The sequence below is a fragment of the Neodiprion lecontei genome, chromosome 4 (genome assembly GCF_021901455.1).
Source record: "Neodiprion lecontei isolate iyNeoLeco1 chromosome 4, iyNeoLeco1.1, whole genome shotgun sequence".
Lineage (NCBI taxonomy): Eukaryota > Metazoa > Arthropoda > Insecta > Hymenoptera > Diprionidae > Neodiprion > Neodiprion lecontei.
The window spans coordinates 39,163,070-39,190,296 of NC_060263.1; the positions used below are offsets into that span (position 1 = coordinate 39,163,070).

General features: G+C 36.2%; 2 protein-coding genes across 5 annotated transcripts; both read right to left on the reverse strand.

Annotated features, from left to right (window-relative positions):
* Positions 1 to 1,117: 1,117 nt before the first annotated feature.
* Positions 1,118 to 10,645, reverse strand: LOC107221536 (ras-related protein Rab-3). 4 transcript variants are annotated; one of them, XM_046736899.1, is made up of 5 exons: positions 10,363 to 10,645; positions 9,846 to 10,105; positions 7,584 to 7,805; positions 6,692 to 6,982; positions 1,118 to 5,902 (listed from the first exon to the last, which is right to left on the reverse strand). In XM_046736899.1, the coding sequence occupies exons 3-5, from the start codon at positions 7,803 to 7,805 to the stop codon at positions 5,741 to 5,743; spliced, it is 675 nt and encodes a 224-aa protein (XP_046592855.1). In that variant the 5' UTR covers positions 9,846 to 10,105; positions 10,363 to 10,645; the 3' UTR covers positions 1,118 to 5,740. The 4 variants fall into 4 exon arrangements, with proteins under 4 accessions (XP_046592855.1, XP_015516027.1, XP_046592856.1 ...); XM_015660541.2 differs by lacking the exon at positions 9,846 to 10,105; XM_046736900.1 differs by lacking the exons at positions 9,846 to 10,105; positions 10,363 to 10,645 and adding an exon at positions 8,342 to 8,359.
* Positions 10,646 to 14,950: 4,305 nt separating this feature from the next.
* On the reverse strand, positions 14,951 to 26,806 carry LOC107221521. Its single transcript, XM_015660526.2, has 6 exons — positions 25,981 to 26,806; positions 24,801 to 25,006; positions 22,364 to 22,499; positions 20,908 to 21,041; positions 18,336 to 18,639; positions 14,951 to 17,908 (listed from the first exon to the last, which is right to left on the reverse strand). Exons 1-6 carry the CDS (start codon positions 26,057 to 26,059, stop codon positions 17,832 to 17,834), a joined length of 936 nt encoding a protein of 311 aa, XP_015516012.1. The 5' UTR covers positions 26,060 to 26,806; the 3' UTR covers positions 14,951 to 17,831.
* Positions 26,807 to 27,227: the final 421 nt, after the last annotated feature.

Sequence of the window (27,227 nt, forward strand, 5' to 3'; positions counted from 1 at the left end):
AGCACCAAGTTCTTTTGCGACACCAAAGACCCTCCTTCATTTTGTAGTTAGTCATTTTCACAGCTCTCACTCCTAAATTTATCACCTGCGGATGAAGCGCGATAATAGTCACCAGGCAACCCATTCGCCATTTCGATGTTCGCCTACAAGATATCGATATCATCGCTGTCGCTGCAGGGGGATAAGCAGAACCCTCTGGAGAACTGCCCTTCGACATGACAGTTTATCCGAAATGTCTTCTCTGTTACCAATAACGTGATGTTTCGTACAAACACGAACCACGTAATAGGTGAGAAGCTGCTCAACGTTGACAACGAGAACATTTTCTCACCCGTCGCTTCAACAAAACCTCTTTACCAACAATCGGACTGGTTCGATTCAGTGTTTCATCAAGATTTTCAAGTTGAATGAAGTCAAAGTCAAGATGAACCTAGAAGCAAGGATATAAGGAGCAAACTTGACGAACATTCGGTCACTTTTGTTGTTCAGGGTACTTTCTGTAAACGTGTCCATTCATAGTCCGCCCAAGATATCTTGAGACGGTTAATTGCACCTCAGCACATCATCATCGTCGTCATCAAGTAACGAAAGAACCTGATTAAGGTATTTTCACACCAGTGTCTTAACTTGATTAGATCGAAATTATTCAGCAATTATGTAACCAGCAGGAGGTCTCCTTACTTATATGAGGAAACGTTGGGGCTAGTCTGGCGTGAGTAATTTATGATTTAATTCCGAGTTAACGCGTCACTCGAGAATCAAGGCCTTTAGGGGTAACGTCGCGTTCGTTCGTTTATGACGGGGAATTGTTATCACTGGTGACCCAGTTTCAACCCCGTACGTAGAAGAGATAGCATACCCGACACATGTGGAATTCGAAAACTTACCGGATTACGGAAACCCAAGAGGAAAGGTTCGATTCACACCCTCTCGGTGAGGGAAATCCCCCCCCTCCAAGAAAACTGACCCATCAACTTCCGCCACTATTCCCAAATCAATCGTCGAGGAAGAACGATTGCTGTTCCGATCGATGAAATTTAATTATTCTAAAACCTATCCTTATCCAGGGATTACGGGGAACTGACTTTGATCGAGGGTGAAGAAAATACGCGGCTGATGTGAGTCAAGGGTCGGTCGGTCTTACGGCCGATACAATTCAATTTAGTTTATTGTTCATCATCAATTGTCGATTATGGTTCACGCATAGAAACGAACTTCGAGGGGAATTGAAATACCTCGTTATAATTAACATAGAACTCTGCAGTGATATTATATAATGCGAAACACTTCACTGCGAATAACCTAGAATGGTTGTAATCCAGCATGAAAGCTCGGTTCGTTTCATTCCAGATTTTATTCGTCAATAAAAATTCATTTCCCGACAAGTTTACGGCTATAATGGGGTTTGAAAATCGATTTTCCCGGTGATCGTGTGACCTATGAGAAATGACATGGGGTATACTTGTTTCAATTATCGGTTATACGAACATCGCCTAAATATATATATATATATATATATATATATATATATGTATAATAAATATGATGGCACAATTCGTATGTTGAATTATTATTATAATACACTTTTATTTTTTGACAATGTTGCCTGCTATTATAATATTGTGTAGACAGCACTGAAAACATTAACTTTATATATTCATATATACTACATTTATTTATTAATATTATTATTATTATTATTGTTATTATTATTATTGTAATAATACGAACGATCAGCATAACTTTTAGGAAGTAAGTCCCAGTAACAGGTTATTATTATTATTATTATCATTATTATTAGGCGTGTGATGATATTATTGATAAAAATAATAATAACAACAACAACAATAACAATAATAATTAAATTAATAGTAACGGTAGTTACATACGTTTTACAATACATACATACAGTGTCCATCCACCAGCTTTTCTAATGTGTACTTTTTTTTTTTTTTTCAATTTTCTTTCTCCTACTTTTTGTCTTCACGCTATTCGTATCTTTTCGATCTGTCCGCTGACTATTTGATTTTGTTTCCATACCTTTTCTCCGCTCTTTGTCATTGTATATATATATAGTATGTTTGCAGATTATTATTATTATAATAATACATCTGTATACCCCTTGACGTCAGACTGTAATAATAATTGCATAGATAAACGGCGTTTCACACAAAATATGTAGGAAAATTACCTATTACGTTATTATATTATGTTTATTGTGTAATTTTTTATTTATTTTTATTTTTTTTTTACCTTTCTTCTAATTTTCTTCCTTATTATCATGTTTGTTCTCGTTTTGTTTCCCTTTTGCACAATTCTAATATATATATATATATATATATATATTATATGGTCGCATGAAGACATCGCATTTGATATATTATTGAGTTAAAGCAATAAATTCAACAAGAAAAATAAAAAATTTACTATTGCAGGTAGTATATTATATATATTGTTACAAAGGGTGAAATCACCCGTTTTGTCCCCTTTTAAATGATCTAGTAGTCATCATAGATAAAAGACGGTGATTTCACCCTTTGTAACAATATATATATATATATATATATTAGGGTGTTTCAAAAAAAGACGATTTTTTTTTTTTATGGTGTCTAAAAATTGATAGTTTACCTAAAAACAAAAATTTTGGCACCAATATGAACTCTTAATATCAATAGTAAGGTTTGCCTCTATCCATTTCTTTATTTTCCATTTAAATAAGACGGGAAAATTTATTTTTTATATTTTAATTCTTATTACTTTGGAACGGTTCATCGTAACAACAATCTGAAAAAAGAAATTTGTAGGAAATTTCACGCTCTACAAAAAACGTCTGAAGATCAAAGTTCCTCAGATCAACCGTTTCGAAGATATCAGCTATCAAAAATAACACTAATCAAAAATTTCAAATATTTTCCAATAAAACTACAAAAAAATATCATATGCCATATTTATATTATTTTTTATGTAAAATTACTTTAATTCTGTTAACCTGAGCCTATGAACTTTTTTTTTTTTGCTAAGTTAAGTATTGAATTAATTAGCTAAAAAAAAAAGTTTACAGGCTCAGGTTAACAGAAATAAAGTAATTTTACGTAAAAAATAATATAAATATGCCATATGATATTTTTTTGTAGTTTTATTGAAAAATATTTGAAATTTTTGATTAGTGTTATATTTGATAGCTGATATCTTCGAAACGGTTGATCTGAGGAACTTTGATCTTCAGACGTTTTTTGTAGAGCGTGAAATTTCCTACAAATCTCTTTTTTCAGATTGTTGTTACGATGAACCGTTCCAAAGTAATAAAAATTCAAAAATAAAAATTAAATTTTCCCGTGTTATTTAAATGGAAAATAAAGAAATGGATAGAGTCAAACCTTACTATTGATATTAAGAGCTCATATTGGTGCCAAAATTTTTGTTTTTAGGTATACTATCAATTTTTGGACACCATAAGAAAAAAAAAAAAATTCTTTTTTTTTTTGAAACACCCTCATGTATATATATATATACATGTGTAATCGCAATTCGAAACGCGGTTTCTTTTCAATTTATCATCAGATTTATTTATTGTTTTATATTCTGCGTTGCGGGTTCTATCAGCATCCTATCGTGCGGAAATGGACCCTCGTTAATTCACACGGATAAATTATTAACGCATACATTATACACTTCATTACATATGTCAATAATATTTAATATATCTTATTTACAGAGGGTAGTTCGCCTAGTTTTCAAATGGGCGGGACGGGAGTGAAGAAATAGGGAATGAAAGGAATTGAAATGAAACTAATTCAATGGAACGATAAGGAAAGTTCCAAAAATATAGACAATGGAATAACATTACGGACATTATACTGCATACATATCTATAATATACATATACAATGTATATGCGAATACTGTAGCGCTGATTACGTGAGCTATATATAACATACCTCTATCACGTATGTATAAATTTATATACTATTATACTAACATATTCAAAGAGAACGGTACGAATTGAGTTTAACAAGGTGACAAAAATTACAGACTTCATGTAACGCGGTTACAATTTTTGCGAGAAATACAATTCTTCCAGCGTGTCTGTAACCCGCATTGTGAAAGATCGGCGATACGAATGAATTTTTCGACTTGGAAAATATCTTGTTTGCAGATTATTTTATACACATAGTTAATCGTTGTACAGGAATTATAATCTTTAATTTTAACAAAAAGGGTTAAAATTTCGTAAGACGTCAAACTGATCGTCAAGAGATTGTTATGACGAATATTACATACTTCAAAGACATTTTAATTTGAGTCGACAAAATTGGTGGTTTTTTTTTTTTTTTTTCTCGATGACTTTGTCAAGAATCATTTCATCGAAATATTTGCCTTTTATCTGTATTGCATATTTCGAGAAGAATTAAAATTTTTCAGGATACAAATCATAGCAGCGATTAATTCGATAGCTTGTAAAAATCGAGTATCGGTTGAAAATTTGATATCGTTGTTTTTTTTTTTTTTTTTTCAAAGCCTAGACTTTGATTCGTGACACCGATTTTACTTCGTCGGATTGGATCACCGATCTGTACTTCGCCAAATTGCCAAATTTCGTTTCCACACCGAATCCCCTGACTAAACGTGTTTGATTTCTGTCTGTTACAAAAGGCCTATGATTCAGTTTCTATACATAATGACAACTCGTGTATACAATGACGAAAATTATCGTGGTCGTCGTAGCAGGCAATTGAAATTCACTTTAATTGACACGTCATAGAATAAGTTAATAATATAGATTATACAATATATAGCTGATGTATCTAAATATACATCACACACTCATTTTCAATCGGTTGTAATGTGTACATGTATATGTATATACAAAGATTCTTCTAATAATTGAGACTCTAATTGATAAATTCACAATTCGCTGATTTCAGCTGTACACCGCGCAATATTACATTACATTAGTGATATATCGTATATTATAGGATGCTGGTGCAACAGGATTGTGTTTATACTTTGGTTCCTTCGCTCGTGTAATTTTTCCTCTCATAACAGTTGTCATCTGTGTTAGCCACCGTACTGCTATTCCAGTTGATAATAATATTCATGTTTAATGATGAGAGAGACCATAAACTGGCTTTCGTAAAATGGTGTTCAAATTTTCGAAACATTTTTAAACAAGTTTCCCATTAATTGCCCGTCTCTTCGTGACGAATTTCATCCTAAAATCAGTAGATTAACTCTTACGTTATGTGAAATGAAAAACACTCGGGTTTAATGAGGCTAAAATTAACGTTTAACTTTGACCAAAAGGTGAACTTAAATCTAAGATTATTTTTTACTCGGTTGATAATTTTTCAAACGATCCAGAATTGATATTTCAAAATCCGACGAGATTTGACGATAAAAATTCATTTACTCAAATCTGCTGTATGAAATTTTCAAATTGTATAATATTTCTGCGAATCCTAAACGAGTAAATCTACATGGCGGGAAATTTGAACACCAGAATAAGAACGGTGAGAATGTAAAGAGAGTATTGTCTAACCGAGTATCGCTAACCGTAAAAACAAAGGCTTGGACTGAATGGAAATTGAAGTACAGGGGCGGAATGCGAGAGAGAGAGAGAGAGAGAGGGTGAAATTAAGAGGGAGAGGAAGAAGAGACAAACAAGGAACGACGAAATTATGGACTAGCCAACTAGCGTCGGCACTCAAAGGGATTTTCCATGAGGCGCAATTATGACGCCTTAGCAGTTGCAGTTTGCATTAGCGGTGTTACTCGGCTGATCCGTAAGTCGCTGGCCCTTCGCCCCGGTTCCTGCACCTCCACTTCCCATCAGGGTTGGATCACTGTCAAGCGATTCGCTCATCTTGTCGCATATTATGTCCACCAGCCGCTCGAACACAGCCTAAAAATTTTGAACACATCTGTTATTAGTTACGAAAATATAATTGACAAAATTTATGCAACTGGTTAAATCGCAGGATCTTTTTTGATGGGCTTTACTTATTTCTCGTCGTTTCTTCGTTCTGATTAAAAGTGAATTGATTAACTGGATTTGTCTCTACGGTACTGCTAATTTTTTCAATCTTGTAACTAATCATTCTTTTCGTTTCGTATTTTGTTTAATTGAGGAAATTCGTTCAATTGGAGAAAATTTTTTCCGTAAAATTTATTTGTTCCTAATCCGCTTTTCATTCTAATCAGCAGTAAATCAATTAGCTTCGTTCACTTCTGCAATATTGCTCACTTCAGATTTCTAACTAGTCAATTTTTTGTTTCGCGCTTTGCTTACTTGCAGAAATTGACTTGATTGAAGAATATTTTGCGCTTTCATTAACATTTTTTTACCGGCTAATTCATTTTAGGTTATCGAAAAGGACTCGACTCAATCGATTTCTGCAGGGTGTTGTTTCAAACCTGTAACTCATTTTATGATTTCGCACTTCAAGTGGTTGACAAATTGATTCACAATCAATTGTAGGATCTGTTTGGCTTGAATTTAGTTTTTCTGATCGCTTTTTCATCCCAATTAGTGAAAATCAGTCGATTAACTCGACTCATGACTGCAGATATTTACTTTCCCAGCCTTCCGTCACATCATTTCATGACTTTGTAATTAGTGTCAACTTTTTTTAGCTTTGTCTGATTGCAGGATAACGCAAAGGTTGACCATATCTATTTCGAATGACCTTACCTTGACGTTGACATTCTCCTTGGCCGATGTTTCGAAAAATTGTACGCCTAATTGGTCGGCCAATTGTTTGCCCCTTTCGAAACTGATGACTCTCTCGTCTTCCATATCGCACTTGTTCCCGACCAAAATAACCTGGGCATTGTCCCACGAATATGTCTTTATTTGCGTAACCCAGTCTTGGACGGAATTGAATGACTCCGCGTTTGTTATGTCGTACATCAGTATGAAACCCATCGCACCTCTGTAGTAGGCCGTCGTAATCGTTCTGTATCTCTCCTGACCCGCCGTGTCCTGCAGGAATAAAAAACAGTTCTCATTTCCACTAGGATCACGACTTTATTATTGCCATTATTATACGTTAAGAGGATACGCTATAGTCCATCCTTACCGACGAGTCAAAATGTCACTATTTTTTATCGTTCTAGGGGAATTTTTGTTACGCTGACTGCAGCATTTTATCGAGACTTTTTAATTGCCATTTTTATCCGTTGAAAAGATATGCTATAGTCCATCTTTACCGACAGATCAAAATGTCACTGTTTTTGACTGTTCTAGGGGTATTTTTATTAAACTGACTGCAGCATTTCATCAAGACATTCTAATTGCCACTTTTATCCGTTAAGAGGATACGCTACAGTCCATCTTTACCGACGGATCAAAATGTCACTGTTTTTGACTGTTCTATGGGTATTTTAATTACGCTTACTGCGGTATTTTCATATCGGACGTGCGTAGGCTTTCATAGTACAGTAAAAATGAATGACATTTAACGCGATCGGTATAAACTAACTACAGCATAATATATTCCACTCAACTATAAATACGCGTTGAAAAATAGAATTTCTCACTTTGGTAAGTAGAGATAAATCGTTTACAGTAACAAAGAACGAACCCATATCTGCAGTTTAACCCGCTTGTCGTGCCTGAAGACGGTTTTCACTTTGAAATCGATCCCCACCGTCGATACGAAGGCCGAGGTGAACGAGTCGTCGGCGTATCGGAAGAGGAACGATGTTTTACCGACGGATGAGTTGCCGATTATTAACAGCTTGAACATGTAGTCGAAATTTTGATCCGCCGCATCCTTCTGCCACTTAGGGTCTTGGCCCGCCATCTGAAAACAATCCAAACGGTATTAACAACTGCCTCTTTTACGGTCCAACCTTACTTTTCAAACCAATTCGAAAATTGATACTTAAATATAATGCGTTGACCGATCGCATCGAAAAGTATAAACAAAAAAAGACGAAAATCGGGTAAAACAGATGCTGAGAATACCGTCAATCGACGTTTCGCGAAGTGGGAATGAAAAGATATAATCCATGTACCGCGTAATCCGGGGAAGTGATTTCGACGATTGATATCATCCGTTGCATTCGCGTACGAAGTTCCAGCACTGAATCCTTGACAGGAACTCTAGCGGCGCTATCTTTGTCCTTATTCTCGGACATTGTCGCGATGTAATAGCGAAAATACGGTTACGGAATGCGAATTATAGAACGCGTCGCGAGATGAATGAATGATGCGAGTCAGTCAATGAGTGACAGAATCGTCGGTTTAAACGTCGGGATCAAATTTTTCTCCCCGTCTGTTGATCTCCTTCCTGTCGATGTATAATTACTATCCTCGGTATTTACGATATCGCCTTACTGGGTTTCCGCTGCTGATAGAGAAAACGCAAAACCACACCGCGAACCTCACTTCGGTCTACGTGGCTTCAAGTCGAAGAACGACTCGGTTCGCAGTTTTAAGTAACGCTGATAACGTCGCCTTTCGAGTGATCGGCTCTGCGGAACATGTTTTAACGTTAGTTCCACCTCGACTCACGATTGGCTCGTGTACGTCATATTGAACTTAGTAAAGTTATCGAAACGATTCATGTTGACGAAAGAGCGTTGTTTCATGTTCCGAAATCTCAGTTACTTCAAAATCAATGTAAAATTAAGAAAATAGTGATTTTTTTCCACAATGTTTAGTTACGATAATGTTACCAACTTCAATATCGTCCGTATACACGGTGCATTAATTTACACTCACTCCCAGTTTCTTCAAGATCGTTAAAAACTGTTATCGAAATTGTGGCGCTTTCCAGTGAAATTCGATATTTTCGAGTCTTTCCCTTATCTCGCGTAAAATATCTCTGTCGCTCAGATCAGTGCATTGTATAAATTATTTTACGTACAGTATAGCGCAAAATAGTGCGAATTTCTAATCTGCGAAAAGATCATTTATTTCACCGTATGGAATGGATACAATTTTTGTAATTTTGAAAAACGAAACTGTATTATGGATTTTAACTGGTTGTCCTGTGCTGAAAAAAGTGATTTTAAATCCAACGTGATATTCGACAAAGTTAGACAGTTTGCGGAAACTGTTTTTGGGATATTTAGGTACATTTAAAAAAATGGATAAAGTTAAGATCGGATAAGACAGAGAATCGAGAAAAATAAAAAGTGATTAAACCTCTTTATTTGAATATCTGTGCGAAAGAAAAATGAGAATAAAATATTTATTCTACTCACACTTCTGAAAAAAAAACAAAATATTGCAGTATTCTTCGTACGGTATCTATTCACGGTTTTGATTCGACTGTTTTTCAACCGAGGATCAGATTCAATTTGTCTAAAGATTTTCCATCCCTCCGTTGTAGAGAAAATGATTTCGATACGAATTATAAACTTATTGTTAAAAATTCTAATTCTAATGTTAAATTTGGTGAAATTTTTTTTGTCTATTCCTGTACTAAAGTTAACAATCGCCCGACACGCAATCGTCGGACGTTGTATTAAGCGATATCCGATATCGTTTATATCGACTGCCAAATAATGGCCGAAATTTCACTACTTTTTGACAGTCTCAATTATTGATCAGGGGGGTTTAGCTCTTGAACCACGTACAAACGACGTATACCCATATATATAGCGCACCTTACACATGCCCGCCATCAAAGATTGTAATTGGAAACATCTGGTACGAAGTTGGCACAGAATCGATTCAAACGAACCGACCGATAAAACAAAAAACGCAAAGAACGGAATAAACGGACCGTGATTCGTTGCCGTATCGCGAGAACACAGATCCTCTCGCCCGTTAACCGAATCAAATATGGCTATTCTTGAATGACAAGGGTGATGAATAAGAAGACGAACTCAACTCGACTTTTCCACAATCAGCCATGTTTTCCTTGGCTCTCCGTTCGCTTGTTTCGAACCTGACCGAATAACGTCGAAACAAGTGACGTTCAAGTTCGCCTCACGGCTATAAGAAACGAATCCAAATTAGCTCAGCTGTCAGGAGGCGATAAACGAGCGTAATATCGTGTGCTATCTTCAAGGAAGTGGGAAGCAGGCACGTCACAAGCGGGTTGCTGTTGCAGGCTTATCGAGGCTCGCTGATTGGCGGAGGTGCGTCGACCTAAATAAAAGCGTTAGTCGCCGATTAGGAGTCGGGGAGTCTAAACACGGATTGAAAAAATAGCCAAGCGAAAGCGGAGCCGTAGAAGAAGAAGAAGAAGAAGAAGAAGAAGAAGAAAAAGAGAAGGGGTGCATCGTGCGAAGGAAGGTCGGGAAATCAATAAGCAGGCCATCGACGAACGAGACGAGTCCGCGTTGGCGTTGGAGATGGTGCGGATGGAAATGGAACGGGAGCTTTCGTTTCAGTGATCGACTCACAGTTCCGTCGTTGACGACCCTCGAAGGCCCCGATGATTTTAGTCTAAGGCCCAGCGGCGGTTTTCCGGCGATGCAGGCTGCTGCTGGTCAGGATGATCGACGATCTCCGTTTCCCCCGGATATTTATCTCGCTAAACTCTCGTTATCGAGCCTCGACCGTTCTTCCTGCCGATTGTCAGGACCTGATTGCGTTTCACGGACACGAAAATTCTACCGCGGGTACACAAACGACAGCGTCGTCGGCTGGCGGACTGGCCTCGGGAAAGCCTCGCGCCACTATAGCTTCGATATCGACCATTTCGAAGACCCCCGCCCGTACCCTGTCAACGGTGTCCTGAAACGCGCCTGCGTCTCCCCCCGATGCGAACTACATCAATATATCCCAAGAATACCGTGCCGACGACGTCGCTGACTCCGAGGGTCCAACTTGTTGATTTCCCAATCGGTTGCAGTTGCTGTTAATTTACACTGAGAAATATTTCATTTGTTATAGGAACTGGAAAAATTGAGTAAAACTGGTATCGTTGAGAAAACTGTTTGAATATTGTTGGAATTGCGAAAAACGAGGTACGCCTAGACATTTTGCGCTGTCGTCGATCCTTTTTTGGTTATTGCAACGCAAAATCAGTTTCTGAGGTTTACTCTACTTTTTTAGTTAAACAAGGCTTTAACGTCAATTTATTCTTGCACAAGCGTTAAATTTTCGCAACAGTTGCAAGAAAATATAGTAAAAGTGATCGTAATGAGAAAGAATAGCAACGGATACTAGACTTTCCGGCAACGGCTAGAAAACTAATTTTCATTTTCTACCTAGAACTATATTTTTCGATTGTGGTAAAAGATGAAAATAGTTAAGGACTGAACGGTAACCGGAACTAAAAATTTCTCTCGGTGTATTTAAAATTACAAAATATGCGCACATGTATGTGTATAGACTTGAAAAACTAAAATATAGACAAAAAGAATATGAAAAATAGAAAATGCATTTTTTGGCTCCAAACATCATACTTAATATAGAAAACCAAATAAGCAATAAAAATTATTTAAATAAAAATTAATATGCATTTACATATTAATCCGAGCCCTAGCCGTAACAGTCAAGTTATACCTCATAGTTCTGGGTGTAGAATTGAATCAGTTTTTCTATAGCAGTGTAGTGACTGAAGAATTACAGTCGGATGAATGAACGGACTTCTAATATTCCAATAACCAAGGAATCGTAATTGTACCGTATTTGAAAAATATTTCAACCTCTTTAAATAAAATTTTCCATATTGTATCCTGTATGTGGATACGTAAAATTTCATGTCGACAGTCATGTTTATCCCTCTTACACCGTTAAACTCTTTCTTTCAAAGGTCTAAAATTCTCTCAAAAACCAAAAAAGACCAACGATATTCAATATATTATAACCTTCCTCGACTGCAATTTTATCCTCGTATACTGCCTTATTATGATATAGCTTTACGTAATTTAATACAAATGTATATTATACTGTAAACTGCAAGTTTTCCGTCAAATTCGTCGCGAAACGCCGGCAGATAGGCAACCAAAGCTACGTTTCGAATATCAAGGAGCATAAAACGTAACTTCGGTTGCCTATCTGCCGGCGTTTCGCGACGAGTTTCACGGAAAACTTCCAGTATATGCAGCTATCTCGTTTTCCGCGTACTAATTATGGAAAATGTTGAAGCAAACCAGCCTCCTGTTTTATTAACACAGTAATGCATTTTACACTAAAACTTACAAAAATAAAATATTAAATAATTCTTCGCAACCCATTATAACGTATGATTTCCATCTACATTGACTGAAAAAGACGCGAAACAAGAAAATTCGATAGAACTGAAAAATTCCGCCCAACAATTTCTTTCCTTATTCTTTTTGCAGAATCCTTTTTACTTTTATCTTTCTTTTTTCTCTGTTGCTCGTCTTATCTCATCTCTTTCAACAAATTTCACCAACGTTATATTTCTATCCTGAAGCTCATTGACAATTTGCTCAGCTGTTGTAATTGCATCGTGAAAACAAACACAGTGCTCTAGTGCCACGCTGCCGCAACCGCGCATCGACATCTGCTCTGATCCAACATGGCCGCTCTTGTATATGATAGTCTTTTTTTTCTTCTTTCTTACATTTCATTTTCACTACACCAGGTATTTTATTTTCACCTTTCCGAATGGCAGCGCCTGTCGCGATGCTCCATCTGGTGCCTCGGTCCGCTATCCAATTTCTGTTCTCTTCACATTCCTTTTGTTGTCGATAACTTCCGGTTATCGGCTGTCTGTTAACCGGATGCTAGAGAAGCGCGCGAACTATTGTGATTCGATTTATTTTGAGAATGAAGGGAAAGGATTCAAGCTTGTACCATATACTTACAATAATCCATTGCGATTTCGGTGAAATTTTTATTTTTTTTTTTCGTCACAGTTTGTATTTCCTTCGTCTGTCAGTTTCTTGAATTGTTTAGAAAATTGAAAGATTAGTAAAATTATTCTTGCAAGTTTTTTTTTAATTGTTTCAAAATTGTTGACAATGTCATCAGATTTGAATTGCAATTCTTTAGGGGATACGTTCTGCCTACTTTACAAACATTAGAGAAATCAAGGTTTTCCTTGGATAAAAATTAGTTTATTAATTACGTCACGTTGTCAATCGACATGATTTTTAGTCATATATAATAATATGTGTATGATTGGTAAGATAATAAATTATAACAGGACTGTTCAGATATGCGCGAATTATAAATGATACATCGCATCCTGGTTCCTTGCCTGCTGGGATGTTGATGAAGTTGTTGATACGCGACTATTTTAGTTCCACACAAATCGTTATATGACGGTAACACATTCAATCTGCATTTTTTAACTTTTGCCATCCTGCAGTTCTCCTAATTTTGCGATCAATTATCTTACACATTGATATCCTAGTTTTCAAGTTACATATTTATATAAATGTAATCATGCACATACAAGCTTCCAAAGATCACATTATTCAAATTGTACAAACGAAACGCCGCTATTTTCTCTTCTGACTTTTACATCTTTCTGTGATTTTAACAACCAGTCAATGTACAATTGAGATATTTGCCAGAAACAACGATAAATCTACCACGATTTTATCCAGTCAAAAAATTGATGAATAAATAAATTTTATCGCAACTTACAACATGATAATTATTCGCTGTGGAGCTCGATTTTCCCTTCTTCTTCTTCTTCTTCTTCTTTTTCCTCTTCACTTACGTACGTGCATGAATAATTTTCGTCCATTATACACGCGTCGGAAATATTGATACTTGATCGACGCAAGTCGAGCGTTAAATAATCGTTTTATTAAACATCACACCAGCGATCAACCAGCTAACTTTACATGATTATCGGCGCGTTTACCAGTAATTAAATCATCCCGCAATTGAGCGCTTCTCAACACTTGCGATTATTGGATTATACAAAGTACATTAATTACCGTTCATTAACACGCATTACATGGCATTGTTGCGTGGTTTAACACTTATGATACGTGTATCCACGTAGAGATTTATAATACCATGACGATATTCTATACGTATGCTATTCGTTTTAATTTTACCCTAGATTCATCACCTATATATGTACGTATAATTATTACCATTATTATCGTTGTTATTGTTATTATCATGCCAGATGATACGAATATATTAATTTCAAAAAGTATACACATATGGTATATACTCGTAGCGCAACGTGAAATATATAAAGAAACTATATATAATCGATTTGAATGAGCAAAACAATGAGGATGCACTGAGGGAAATTTTTAGTTCCGATTACCGCTCGGTCCTTAACTATTTTCATTTTTTACCACTATCGAAAAATATAGTTCTAGGTATAAAATGAAAATTAGTTTTCTAGCTGATACCGGAAAGTCTGGTATCCGTTGCTATTCTTTCTCATTACGATCACTGTTGCTATATGTTCTTGCAACTGTTGCGAAAATTTAATGCTCGTGCAAGAATAAATTGACGTTAGAGCCTTGTTTAAACAAAAAAGTATAGTAAACCTCGGAAACTGATTTTGCGTTGCAATTACCAAAAAAGGATCGACGATAGCGCAAAATCGTTACGCGTGCCTCGTTTTTCGTAATTCCAACAATATTCAAACAGTTTTCTCAACGATACCTGTTTTACTCAATTTTTCTAGTTACCGTAACAGTTGAAATTTTTCTCTGTGTGACTATTTCGATGCATAAAAACAGATATGTGTCTAGACGATTTTAATCACTATGTACAATAGTTGCGCCTTGCTAACTGTATGTAAAACGGGCCAATTAATTGATGTAAGATGCATCTCGTGTAATTAAAAAAAATCTTCAACGATACATTTTGGCATGAGGATAATAAAAACATTATATTTTACGTACGTAATCGTATATGTATATTGAATTAATAATTCAGTTAGTCGATTAATTTTAATTTTAATAATAATAACAATAATAATAATAATAATAATAATAATAATAATAATAATAATAACAACAACAACAACAACAACAACAACAACTCTGTAAATTATGTACATATTTACAATTGCGACGACGTCGTTTTTTTTTCCCCCCACCGAATTCGCCCTTTCATTATACATACGTCATATATTATGATAAATAAGTTCCATTCCACGCCCGACCTATTTTCATCGTTCACATTCATACGTAGTACATACATACATTCGTAATAACATACATATATATTTAAAACTCCAGCGTACTTCATCAGCATTCACCTCGACGCTTTTAACATGTATTTGTATATTTCTACGGAAAAAATAATACTGACATAATTTCCGAATGAGGATTTTCCGCTTCGCCTGCATATATAACATTGTACAATACCCGTAGTTTATGATGTACAGTGGGCGTGGATTTTTGCAAAAAATTTTGTTGTTTTCCTTCACGTACTTGCAGCTCAGAGTGAGAACGATAACAGTAGTGATTGTAATTTAATTAGTACGGAGATGATAACAGTTATTAGCGATGAAAATCCTCATTCCGCTGTGAAAGTTTTGTCTTAACACACCGTTAGGATATAACTTAACATATTTTCTAAATATGATAGCCTAAAGTACGGAGTCAGATCACCGTTCAATTATATATTTCTACCTCCAGTGTAACGTTATATTATATAATTAATAATTCATAACGAATGTAAAGTTTGAGAAGGAACAAAAGTATCACCCTTGTAATGATAATTATTACAAACTCAGCGGAGGATTCGACATTTTAATAAAAGAAATTTCAATATACATTATAACATTATGTATTAACTAAAATAATCTATTATACACTATATATATACATATATATATATAGCTTCAAACTTTATCACAAATGTGTATATAAACTGTAACGCAGGTGTAGGTATAAAGATATTTACTTATGTATGTATGCACATACATACGTAACGTAACTTCGTTTCGGTATAAAGTCGGGAACAAACGACGTTTGGATTTTTATACAGTAAAGGTATGTGTAGGAAAAGAATGAGTGCAGGCAAATTGGCATGTACAACGCAAATTGTAATAAGGAAGAAAATTGAGCCATGTAATTTTATCGCTGTAATGGGGCCGCTATTAAAACAAGAAGAAAAAACTTTAAATGAGTTCAGCTGTTTCGTGCGAAATCGATAATACAACGGTGTAGTATTATTATCCACAAGATGGCGAGATGGATATTTTCTAGATTTTCACTTTGACAAAATCACATTAACCGTTTTCTAATGTTTTTTTTTTTTGTTTTTTAATTCTTTTGATTATCTTCAAACAATACGATAGTCAATCAATCTACCGAACAATTGGCAATAATTTTTGCAATGACTTTTCGTCATTTTTTTTATTTACAATTGCAGAAAACCTTTCGCGTTGCGGTAATAGAAATTGTTCTGAAAACGCGGGAAGTCTTGCGCGAATCAAAAAATTAGATTCAGGCTTTAGAAAGTTGTTTGTTTGTTATTTTATTTTATTTTTTTTCTCGTTTTTCTTTCTTATAACAAACAAAAAATTATGACACAACATTTTCCTCTACGTATTCGTTGGGTATAACATGTTGGTGGAATTGAGCTCGTTAGCCGTTTATAGTAATACTAGATAATGATACAGGTAACGATGTAATAACGATAATAACAACAAACCGAATCAATAAATAATTATACCGCGGCTCGCGATTCGAATTTCACTGCAATTTCGGACGAGGCATCATATCCGCTCGTTTCGTCAACATATTCCGCGATGTGCAAAATATTACCTTACACGTATATCGCATAATGTGATGCATGGAATACAAAACCCATCGACACTTGACCTCGGACGACGTTACATGGGACGGTCGATACGTAAAGTGTACGTTTATAGGTATAGGTCTCAACGTGTCTCTCACTTCGAAGTTATCGTATTATCCCAATTTCCTTGACTTTCGTCGGTTTTTTAAATAAATTATCTTCCCACTTCTCTCCATCTCTCTCTTTCTCTCTCTCTGTTTATGTAAAGCGAGGAAACGCGTATAATTGCCTGTGTATATTATACTTTAAATAGATATTACAAGTAATAATATGTATACGGCGTTATACAAATTTATGTACAAAATATTGAACTATATTTTACATGTATATATCGTACGTATGTTAAATTCTTATTGAATATTTATTTATTGTTATTATTATTATTATTACTATTGTTGTTGTTATTGTTATTATTCTTGTTATGATTGCATTCGAAGATTCCTAATAGCCTATATAAAATTGTAAAGCGTCGAGCGAAATTTCAAGCTGATTAGGTATTCAAATTCTAGTGTCTCTTTGTGTGTGTGTGTGTGTGTGTGTTCGTGTGTGTGTGTGCGCGCGCGGTCTTTCCCTTTCTCTTTTTTCCTTTGAGCTTATTGCAGAATATTTTATGCATATCAATATACGATATGTATAATGCTCGTATAAACATAATACATATACACGTTTTCTATATATCTACGTAATATATAGTTATATTACATATACATATATTTTTATGTATTATATTAATACAGAAGTTTCAAGCTTCGATCTTTATTTTTAATTTTTTACAGGCTTAAAATAAGCCCGCGAACCTTCGTGAGGGGATCGCATCGAAGATGTTTATATTTCTGTGTATATATAGGTACATAATAACACAGTTTAAAAGTATGTATCGATCATTTTGATGTATCTATACATTATGTTAAATAATGGTGTACCTATATTTATGTATACATATACATATACATATACATATACATATACCAATACATATACATATATATATATATATATATATAAATGTGTATCTGCACTTATAGATTATACTTACGTGATTTATATATTAACGATTATTTGTGATTCACTTTGACATGTATTTATTATACATATTATATTTATGTATCATATCTCCGGCACGATGTTGTACGTATAACGGAAGTACGTGCAACGGTAAATATTATCGTGTCAAAAAGATCGCCGCCAGTGCTGGCAATAGAAATGACAACCAGTCCGCAACGAATTCACCGCTGGAACCTGGACATTTAAAAATTAAAAAAAAATCATTAGTACACGAAGAAGAAAAAAAATAAAAAAATAAAAAACTACGTCGCCGATCAAAGTACGAATTAGTAAGGGAAGAAAAAAAAAACCATCATTCTCTTTCGCGAGAATTAATAAATTAGTTCGTAATTTTTTTATTTTTCATTATCACACCGTTACTGTAATTATTATATACTTTTATTCCTAGGGGTGAAAAATTTAAAGACGGTGAAGAAAAACTGCTGGAGTAGAAGAGAAAGAAAAAAAAAAAAATTTGTCCAAAGAAAATATTTCCAAGGATTACTTTTGCGGGGAACGTGGTTCTTGTCGCCGGACCATCACTTATCTTTTATCCCCATAAATATTCGTGGAAAAGTCGAAAAAAAAAAAAAAAAAGAAAAGAAAAGAAAAAGGCACTCACCGTGGGCGAGATCGTTGCGGGTGTGACTCTGCGCCCGAGTTTCCCTACTTTCGGGAGCTTTTAGGGCGTTGTTGCGATCATCGGGGTCAGAATGTCCCGGTGCAGGTACGCCGACGCCCTTAACGCTTTCCTCCTTGCTCTGCAAATATACCGTCGCGATTGTGGCCAGACACTTGAGATTCATGTCGCCACGCTTCAGGTGTTTCGGCGTTACGTGAAACTGCAGACCCAACATCGCCGTTTCCAATCCCCTATCATCGACGCCCGTGATGTGAGGAGGACCTTTCAAATACTTCGCGTCCGCCTGTGGAAATAGTTTATTGTATTGCTAGTGCGGAAAGTGGGTGATTTCTGATGAGCGCGAAGTTTGCTGCGATCGGACCAATACGCGAGTAAGGTAAGTGCACCGGTTATTGACACGCTTAGACCTAATTATTGACCCCTGTATTTTACAAAATTATAAATTTATGCCACAAATTGTCAATTTCTCGATGACTAAAACCAGTTGCTGGAATGTTGGATACTCCAAATTTTTTTTTTTTGTTGGTTATTCTAGAATTAAGGATCAAACAGATACAACCAAAAAAGGTCAAGAATTGGGATAGGGTCAATAACTGGTACACTTACCTACGCGAATCGCACGAGTCAGATATCATCAGGCTTAAGTTTGTAACGTTATTGTAACGATGCATTTCTAGAAAAAGTCGTTATTTGGCTACTTTAGGATTATCTGAAATTTAGCACATCAAAGTTAATACAGCGTCGACAAATTCAGATTTCGTAAATTCAATTTATGTATTCAGTTAAATATACATATATACGAAGGTACGAAATATTAATTTTTTTATTGCAACGTTTCGATACGTTAACGTTACTAACTTCAGTCTCGTCATATATCGCTCATCCGCAAACGCGACACACGCTATTTTCTCCAATGCCTGTGAAGAAGAGTTCGATTTGCTAAGCAACGCAGATGCCATTGACAGCGAGTCAAATTGAGGTTAGGTAATTTGCGCTCATTGACGCGGCGCGTAAAATGAAGTTATTCGGAAGTGCGCATGCGCCAAAGAAGGCCTTGGTGTGTAAAATTGAGCACTTCGGTTGTGCGCATGCGCCCACGCCGTTTTACCCCACGGTTCGGAAATAAAACTTTCGAAGCAGGTTTTGGAAAAAAAAAATTTTTATCGTGGAAAAACGGGACGAAAAAGGGAACAAAAACACGAAACAACGAGGTTAAGATTATGTTGTACGTATTCCATGATATTGGAAACCATGTATACATCATCATATCCATGCGGATATCCATTTTTTACGATATTTCAATTGTCAAATCAAATCACCCGAAGATGAATCGAAACAATTTGTCCGTTCGAACATAAATCGCTCCGAAAAAAATCCTGCAGGATTACATCGATTTCGAAAACAATTTGAAATCATTTCGGTTCGTTGTTCCCCTCGTACGATGGCTGAAAAGTATATTTTTCACGACTTTATCCCCCTTTTCCATCCATTCGTCCATCACCTTAATCATGAGGCAAACGGTTCCTTCCATCTGGGTTAACGCGTGAATACGGAACAGCGATAATCGTTATTATATCGAATTTGCGCATAACACTTAGCGAACTTCATTCGCAGCAGGTGTTGCCCGATTTTAGGCACTATTATATACCTATATGTACACTGTTTCAAGGCGCCATCGCATTCATTATAGTTCCGTTAGTTGTTCTCATGATACGCTTCGTTTACGTCTCGCGCTCATTGCACGATTATTTACGCCATAGAGTGATGAAATTATCCCTAGTCGAAATTTTAGAACTCAGGCATAACGAATCAAATTTATGTCTCACTTATTACACCCTTCCGATCCTCGCAGCTTAGTTTGACTCAACAGAGCCGCCAAGTTCTAAGAATTCTAGATCGCAATTCAACCTCGAGATCCTCGCATGTCTCGATCACACTCACAATCGTTCCAACTTCGAATTTGCCAAATTCCAGAAAAACAACCTCAGTGATTAACTGAGATCTAAGCCAGGAATATCGCAACTGAGACTTCTGAGGAACAAATGAGTTCCAATTTTTTTTTAATCCCGATAGAACCTCAAACATCGGAATTGGGACTTGAGCGTAATTTTGAGGTTAGATTGACATATTTTTTTTAAATCCAAATTTCCGTATCCAAGAAGGTTTCACTAGATAACACTGGAAAACGTCGATATTTTCCCCTAAGGTCCAAACGAGGTCCAAACTTTCGTCTTTGGTCACTGACCTATAATAATATTATAAGTAACTCACGATTGTAAACTTTAAGTATTTATTATACGAGGATAAAATATAAAACTGTAAGAAAAAATGCCCAATTTTTCGAGGCACTAATTCCTTTCCAAAATTCGTGAAACCCTTCACGCGAGACACTTCCATATTACAGGAATGTATTATATATCAGGCATCAGCTGCAGTAGGTACAGCAACTCATAGAATATACCCTTTAGATCGTCAATAATACAATTACGATGTGATATACTGATAGTTACGTATACATAGGTATATATAAGATAATTGTTACGACACTTACGGGTTCTCCGTTTATGAACCAAGTCAGCATGGCTGCAGGTTTCGATGGGGCAGAAGTGCAGTTGAGCCTGACCGTGTCTCCAACCTGATAACGTGAACGACCTCCGGATATGTGGGGTCCTTTACTCGGCAGAACTGTTCAATTGTCCGTGCAAAACGGATGTGGAAAAAAAAAAGTTGAAAAAAAAATAAAGGAAACAGAACAAAGAGAACGGTATTAAGTGTTTGTAATCGTACGGCAAATAGCGAATCCGTAACTTTGGTTCACGCGGGCGATAATAATTTTCCCACGAAATGGAGTGATGAGTGAAATATAGGTATCGTGTATGGGTATAGATAATTATCAATTTGATTATATTTCAGCAGGTGAAAATCGCAATTTTTGCAAATTTTTTTTATACACATTTTTATTAAAAAGAAATAAAGAGAAAAAAAAATACGCCATTTTCAATACAACGAACGATGAATTAAGTGTGTAAAATTTGTCGTTTTGATGTCTTAATAAAGTGCATAAATGCCTTAATATTCCGGCTAACTTGTTTTCGATCCGAAACAAAATGCGAGTTCAATTCTATACCAATTATGTGACAATGACTGGCGATGCGATTGACGTGACGAAATTGGTTACATTGTCGCAAAATTCGTATAAAATCGACGTCGCATTTTATTGCGGACCGAAAACAAGTTTGCCGGAATGTTAAAGCATTTATGCATTTTACTGTACAGTAATGTTTATTACTAGGCTTCGAGTGACTCGGTATTTTTTTTTTTTTTTGAATAAAAACTGAATCGGGTTTTCTTTGTACATAAATTTTACGTGTCTATGATCAACGTATCGTTTGTTTCTCCTGTGACTCGCGTCGCTAGTCATAGACACATAAAATTTGATTAGAAGGGAAACTCGTTGCAGTTTTAATTTCAGAAAAATAGTTAGCCACTGGAAACCTGTAAACGAATATAACTGTACCTACATACAGAGTTATGCACATAAAAAGGCGAATATATTATTATCATACGCATGATGTGAATAGTTTTAAACGGAAAAATTTAATCTGGTATGAATTATACGAGAGAAGACTTTTATTCCCCGTTATCCTCATTTGCCTCCCCTTCCTTTCATTTACAAAGGGAAAATAGACGGGGCCACGCTGCAGTAAAACTGGTGTAATAAAATTGCCTTATTGAAAAATTCATTTCTAACACACCGGCAGTGTAACAGTTCCTCAAAAAATATCACTGCAGGTTATTCGAGCCCCATTCCCCCCCGTAAATCGTAAAGGCACCTAAGTCAATTTGACAAATGTTACGCGAATTTTTTGCCTCTTTTATTTTTCGCTCCTCGGAATATTATGAAAAAAGCTAGTAGAATTTTTTTTAAATGCCCAAGATTGGAAATTCGAGATATATTTATGTAAATTATACATATTATACGCGAATCGCTTATTGTTCTCACTCACCTACGACCACCATGTCCGCGTGATCTGATACAGTTTGAAAGGACGGGGCTTCGGCGGAAACTTCGCAGCGATATCGTCCAGTGCTCGACAAATCCACGTTGCGTAAAACGAGCGATTTTTCCGTAGAGTTTGCGATCTGGTCAAATTATAAAAAATATATAAATACGTATATATATTATAATTCGAAATATAATCGTATTTAAAAAAATATGCAGCATTTTTTGTACAACGAATATATTTCGCATACAATTAAAGGCTTCGCAGTGCTTAGGCCAGGTAATTTTAGGGGAAAATACGGGAGGTGTTCCCATATTTTTCAGTTTTAGTACCTGTTTGCACCACAAAAAAAAAAAAAAAAATGTTCATATTACAGAAAAAAAATCCCACGTAGATATAAAAGTTTTCAAATTTGAATTTGATATACATTGAAACTTTCAATGTTTTTTAATTTTTATTTTTTTTTATTTTTTCATAACCTTGAATGTGCTGAAAAAATTAATTTAACGCTTGAGTACAAAGTTTATGTTTTCAACTGAATGTCGGAACAACGTAATTTGGGATGAGCAAACGTATTTCGTAGATAACGACACTGAATTAAATCGTAAAAATGATGGTTTTGTGAAATATAAGGGTGTTTTGAAATTCAGCGTATTCTTTGTTTGTTCCTATGGTAATTTCGAAGTATAAAAATTGTTCCCAACCATGGAATTGATTTTTTCAGTCCATTATAATTTATGACAAAAAAGTAACTGACTGGCAAAAATAGAGTGGTTTTAGGGGGGAATAGACTGCTTTAGGGGAAACCTTCAGTTTTAGAGTCCTTATAGGGGAATATAAAAAAATATGGTATTTTTAGGGAAATAGCGAACCCAGTCAATGTAGCCTGCAATTAAAATCCGGTAAAATAATTATTGTATATTCGACGAATACGACGCGAGCTATATTTATGATTGAAAAAATGTGCACAGGTATTTTTTTTCTCCCTTTTTTTTTTTATAATGTAATGCATTTTACATCACCGCTCTGCAATTTTTCCATTTTTTATACTTGCGTTCAGCGTTTTCTATTATCTGCCTGCAGTGCTTACAACAATAGATGATATAAAGTATTGTAACGGTTGTGGAATAAAAGTTAAACAAAAAACAGTAAAACGAATAAGAAAAAAAAAAAAAAAAAAAGAACGCCGCAGGTTGCGGAGCGCTGTAATTGATGCGGGTTAACGCATGTAGACCGGAAATGAACGATGCGGAGCGATTAGTTCAGCTTTTTCTATCAAATTGAATGAATGCACGTTGCATGGTTGCATGTGCAATGGACGTTACGTGCATGTGCACATTATAGCCATATGTATAATTTATATATACATATATATGCCATATATATACAAAATGACATATAATGTATATAACGATTCATTAGCGGGAGAGAAAATGTATTTCCGTTTCGATGATAAGAATTTTTAATAAGATACTGCTATACTGCAATGATACTCATCACATTGTATGATTTGCACAAAGAATAAGTTGATGAGACAAATATCAATAGTTTTTTTTTTCTGCCATTCCGTTATGAAACGGTATAAATTTTTCATCGGGCGATCTTTATGGTGCAGAAAATAGGCCCGAAACATTAAAATCGGATCGAAAACACCGGAGTTCAATCATTTTAAACGTTCTATAATTACATTGTAGAATTTCTTGAGTTAATTGTCGCGATATTTTAAAGTTCTGTTGTTCGAATTCGCTCGGAATAATTTCTGTCGCATGGTTAAAATATCGTTTTATTCCTGCTTATTCACTTTTAAAATTTTTCAACGGGAAAATTTTCTCTTACCCTCCCAAGACGAAATTTTAAAATTCATTGGAAGCTTAAAAAAATTTTGAGGTTTGCTAGGCTTAAAACTGAGAATTAATCCCGATTCCGATGTTTGAGGTTCTAATGAGAAAATAAAAAATTGGAACTCGGGGTTCAAACGATTTCTAAAATATCTCATTTATTTTTGATGAAAGGTATTGTCATTTGGCCAGCCAAACTCGTTAAGAAAATTCTAGATGCTTGACCAGTGTGGGCAAAAATTAATGAGAAAAAAATTCCGTAACATTTCCAGATTTTCCAGGAGCTAAAATCTAATTTCCCCTGAAATTTTTTCAGTTCTATCAAGTTACTGGAACCTGAATCGTTCAGCTTATTAAATCTATATTCGATTCAAATTCAATTCGAATCGAAGAAAAATATAATGTTCAAAAAAGTAAGTTTAAGCCGATTTGTTTCCTAGAGGAAAAACAAGTAAATTTGATATGACAAAAAATCATTCCTATTTATATCTTCAGTTTTTTCTACGTCCAAATTAGAAAATCCCCTGACAAATCCAAGTTTTTCAAGTGTGTGACCACTTCCCTGACAAAATGCGAAATGAAAATCGGAAATGCGAACTCACGTCGACGGAGACGCCGGAAAGCTCGAAGACCTGGACAGGCGGAGTCTCGCCTGGAACGTATCGGTAAAATTCGTTGCCATCCTTGTACCATTTCACAGAGTACAAGAATTCCCGATCGAGATTGAAATTGCACTGAAGGGTGACGGTCTGATTGAAAACCACGTGCTCCGGTATCTGCAGCGCCGTCATCCTGAGCGCTCCGATTTCTGAAAGAAAAATAGGAAATCATCCAAAGCTTGAAAATCCTTGACACGCGGGATCGAGGCGAAAGAGAAGTGAAAAATCGGCAAGAAATAAATCCCGCTTTTCGTTAGCCGGTTTTTATCCAATAACGATAATCGCACGATTAGAACACAACGAAATTCGCCTGTCCATTTGTGTTACATCGCCTTTTCCCGGATTAGAAGACACCGATTCGTCGCGGCCGATAATCGGAAGCCAAATCGCGGTTCGAGTGGATTAACTTATCAATATTTCATCGCGGTTCGGCGTATCGTACATTCGCTTCTGAAAATATAAAACACAATATTTAATTATGTACCTCAAATTTTGTGAAAAAAATATTTCACCGATCTTTATAAAACGTCATTTCAAACGGCCCGTGCCCTCAAATTTTTCATGGATCTGTTACACTAATCCCTAGAATATTTGACGAATCGTCTTGAGGAAATTAATTTCTCTCACCGGTTTATTTTTTTTTTATCGCCATTTCCTTTATCGCGTTTGCTGAAATTTGAAACCGTATAAAGCGATCAAATGCCTTTGTATAACGCAAAACTTTGAACAATCCCTGATAATTATTGCACATCGGATTTAAAAACTGCCATCTTTCCGCAACGACTTTCGAAAAATTATTGATCAGCCCCATGGCTGAGATGGAAAAAAAAAAAGCTAGAGGAATAAATAAAGCTAAATTCCAACATCGTCGACTCGTTTTTAATCATCGCACGTCTGAACGGTTAGCTTAATAATAATTTCCACACGGTAATTGGGTCTTGACTATTAACGTTCGTCTTTGTTTCGTCAACTTTCGCTTTCAGGCAACTGATCGCCGAGCTTTTTGGAAATTCCGTAATTCGCGAAATTCATAAAAGAGCGTAAAATCGTGAAAAGAAAAAAAAAAAAAGAACACGAACATTCATCGAAGAGGTTAAAAGGTGGGCACATAAAGAGCATTAACCTGGCGCAACGAGGATCAGCAAAAGCGTGACGAGGATCAGAGTGACGTAAGCGAGGCAAGTAAACCGGGCTGACATCATACTCGAAGATTTAATATCCCCCTTCAATGACGTTGTCTATATACGTATACGTATACAATGTATATCATCCATATATATATATCAGTAAATTCGAATCACAGGGTAAGCAATCATCGGCATCATGACGTCGCCGAGACCGATCCCACGACACATTTCACGTAACGAAAAAATAAAAACACCACCCGCGCCTCATCGATCGGAGTCTGCAAAGTAGACGCACGTATATTACATCTCGAAATCAGACACCATGAACTCAACGTTCTTATCCGGTATATTTAGTTTAAAATTCACCGGTTTTTCCTCCTCACCGACAATTTGTCAATCGTTTAAAAAAATCGTCACAATTCGTTTCACAAACGGATTTACACATTTTTTCTTCGTTTCTTTTTCTTTATTATTTTCCTTATTACAAAATCGGGGAAACCCGAATACCAAGATAGAAAATCAACCGGGCGACATATCGATCACGCGAATTTCCGAAACGTTAAAACTAAATCCACAAATCTACGGATCGTTGAACAACGTTTCAAAAATTTCTCGCCTGGTGATACGGCGAGAACAATAACGGACAAAAACAAAAAACAAAAACACACAAAAACCGGTCAGTTTCGCGGCTGGTTAAAAACGACGCGGTTTCAACGCCGCGGTAAACACGCCGACGGATCCCGTCGTCCTCCGGGTACTGCGGCACACGGGCCCTGAAACGTCGTCGACGTTGGGCAATGCTGCGCGACGTTCCGTCGGCCGACGTCGGTAACGGAGTAGCACGATGGGGAGGGTGGGGGGTTGGGGGGGGGGGGGGGCAGCAGGGGGTCGAAACGGCTCCTGCGCGGCTGGACATTCCCGTCAACGATCGCGCGCGCCGGGCAAAGAAAGCCCCGAATTGCTCGGCAACGCGCATGTCCGGCCCGGGTCGGAGCTTGCGCACTTTCAACCCCCGCGCCCGCCTGGGAAGCTTTGAGCTTTCGCCCCACCATACCCGATTTCGGAACCTCTCGCCCATTCCCGGCCGTTCCCCGCCGACCGCCGGAATCGACGATTTCTGCATACGCCGTTTTTTCACGCTACTCTGACTGCGACTGCACTTGTTCCGTGCAGCTTGAGGCACGGAAAGTGGAACGGACATGTTTACGTTGGTAAGGAACGCGATGTATGGATGTATGTATGT

What these genes read in the sequence shown, in the direction of transcription:
- LOC107221536 (XM_015660543.2), bottom strand. Translation starts at nt 8,142, where the DNA reads ATGTCCGAGAATAAGGACAAAGATAGCGCCGCTAGAGTTCCTGTCAAG. An exon ending in TCACTTCCCCGGATTACGCG is followed by an intron (nt 7,806 to 8,019) that starts GTACATGGATTA and finishes GATTGTTTTCAG; the next exon opens with ATGGCGGGCCAAGACCCTAA. An exon ending in AGGAGAATGTCAACGTCAAG is followed by an intron (nt 5,903 to 6,691) that starts GTAAGGTCATTC and finishes CAAAATTTTTAG; the next exon opens with GCTGTGTTCGAGCGGCTGGT.
- LOC107221521 (XM_015660526.2), bottom strand. Translation starts at nt 26,059, where the DNA reads ATGATGTCAGCCCGGTTTACTTGCCTCGCTTACGTCACTCTGATCCTC. An exon ending in TTTCCGGCGTCTCCGTCGAC is followed by an intron (nt 22,500 to 24,800) that starts GTGAGTTCGCAT and finishes TAATTTGACCAG; the next exon opens with ATCGCAAACTCTACGGAAAA. An exon ending in CCGCAACGATCTCGCCCACG is followed by an intron (nt 17,909 to 18,335) that starts GTGAGTGCCTTT and finishes TTAAATGTCCAG; the next exon opens with GTTCCAGCGGTGAATTCGTT.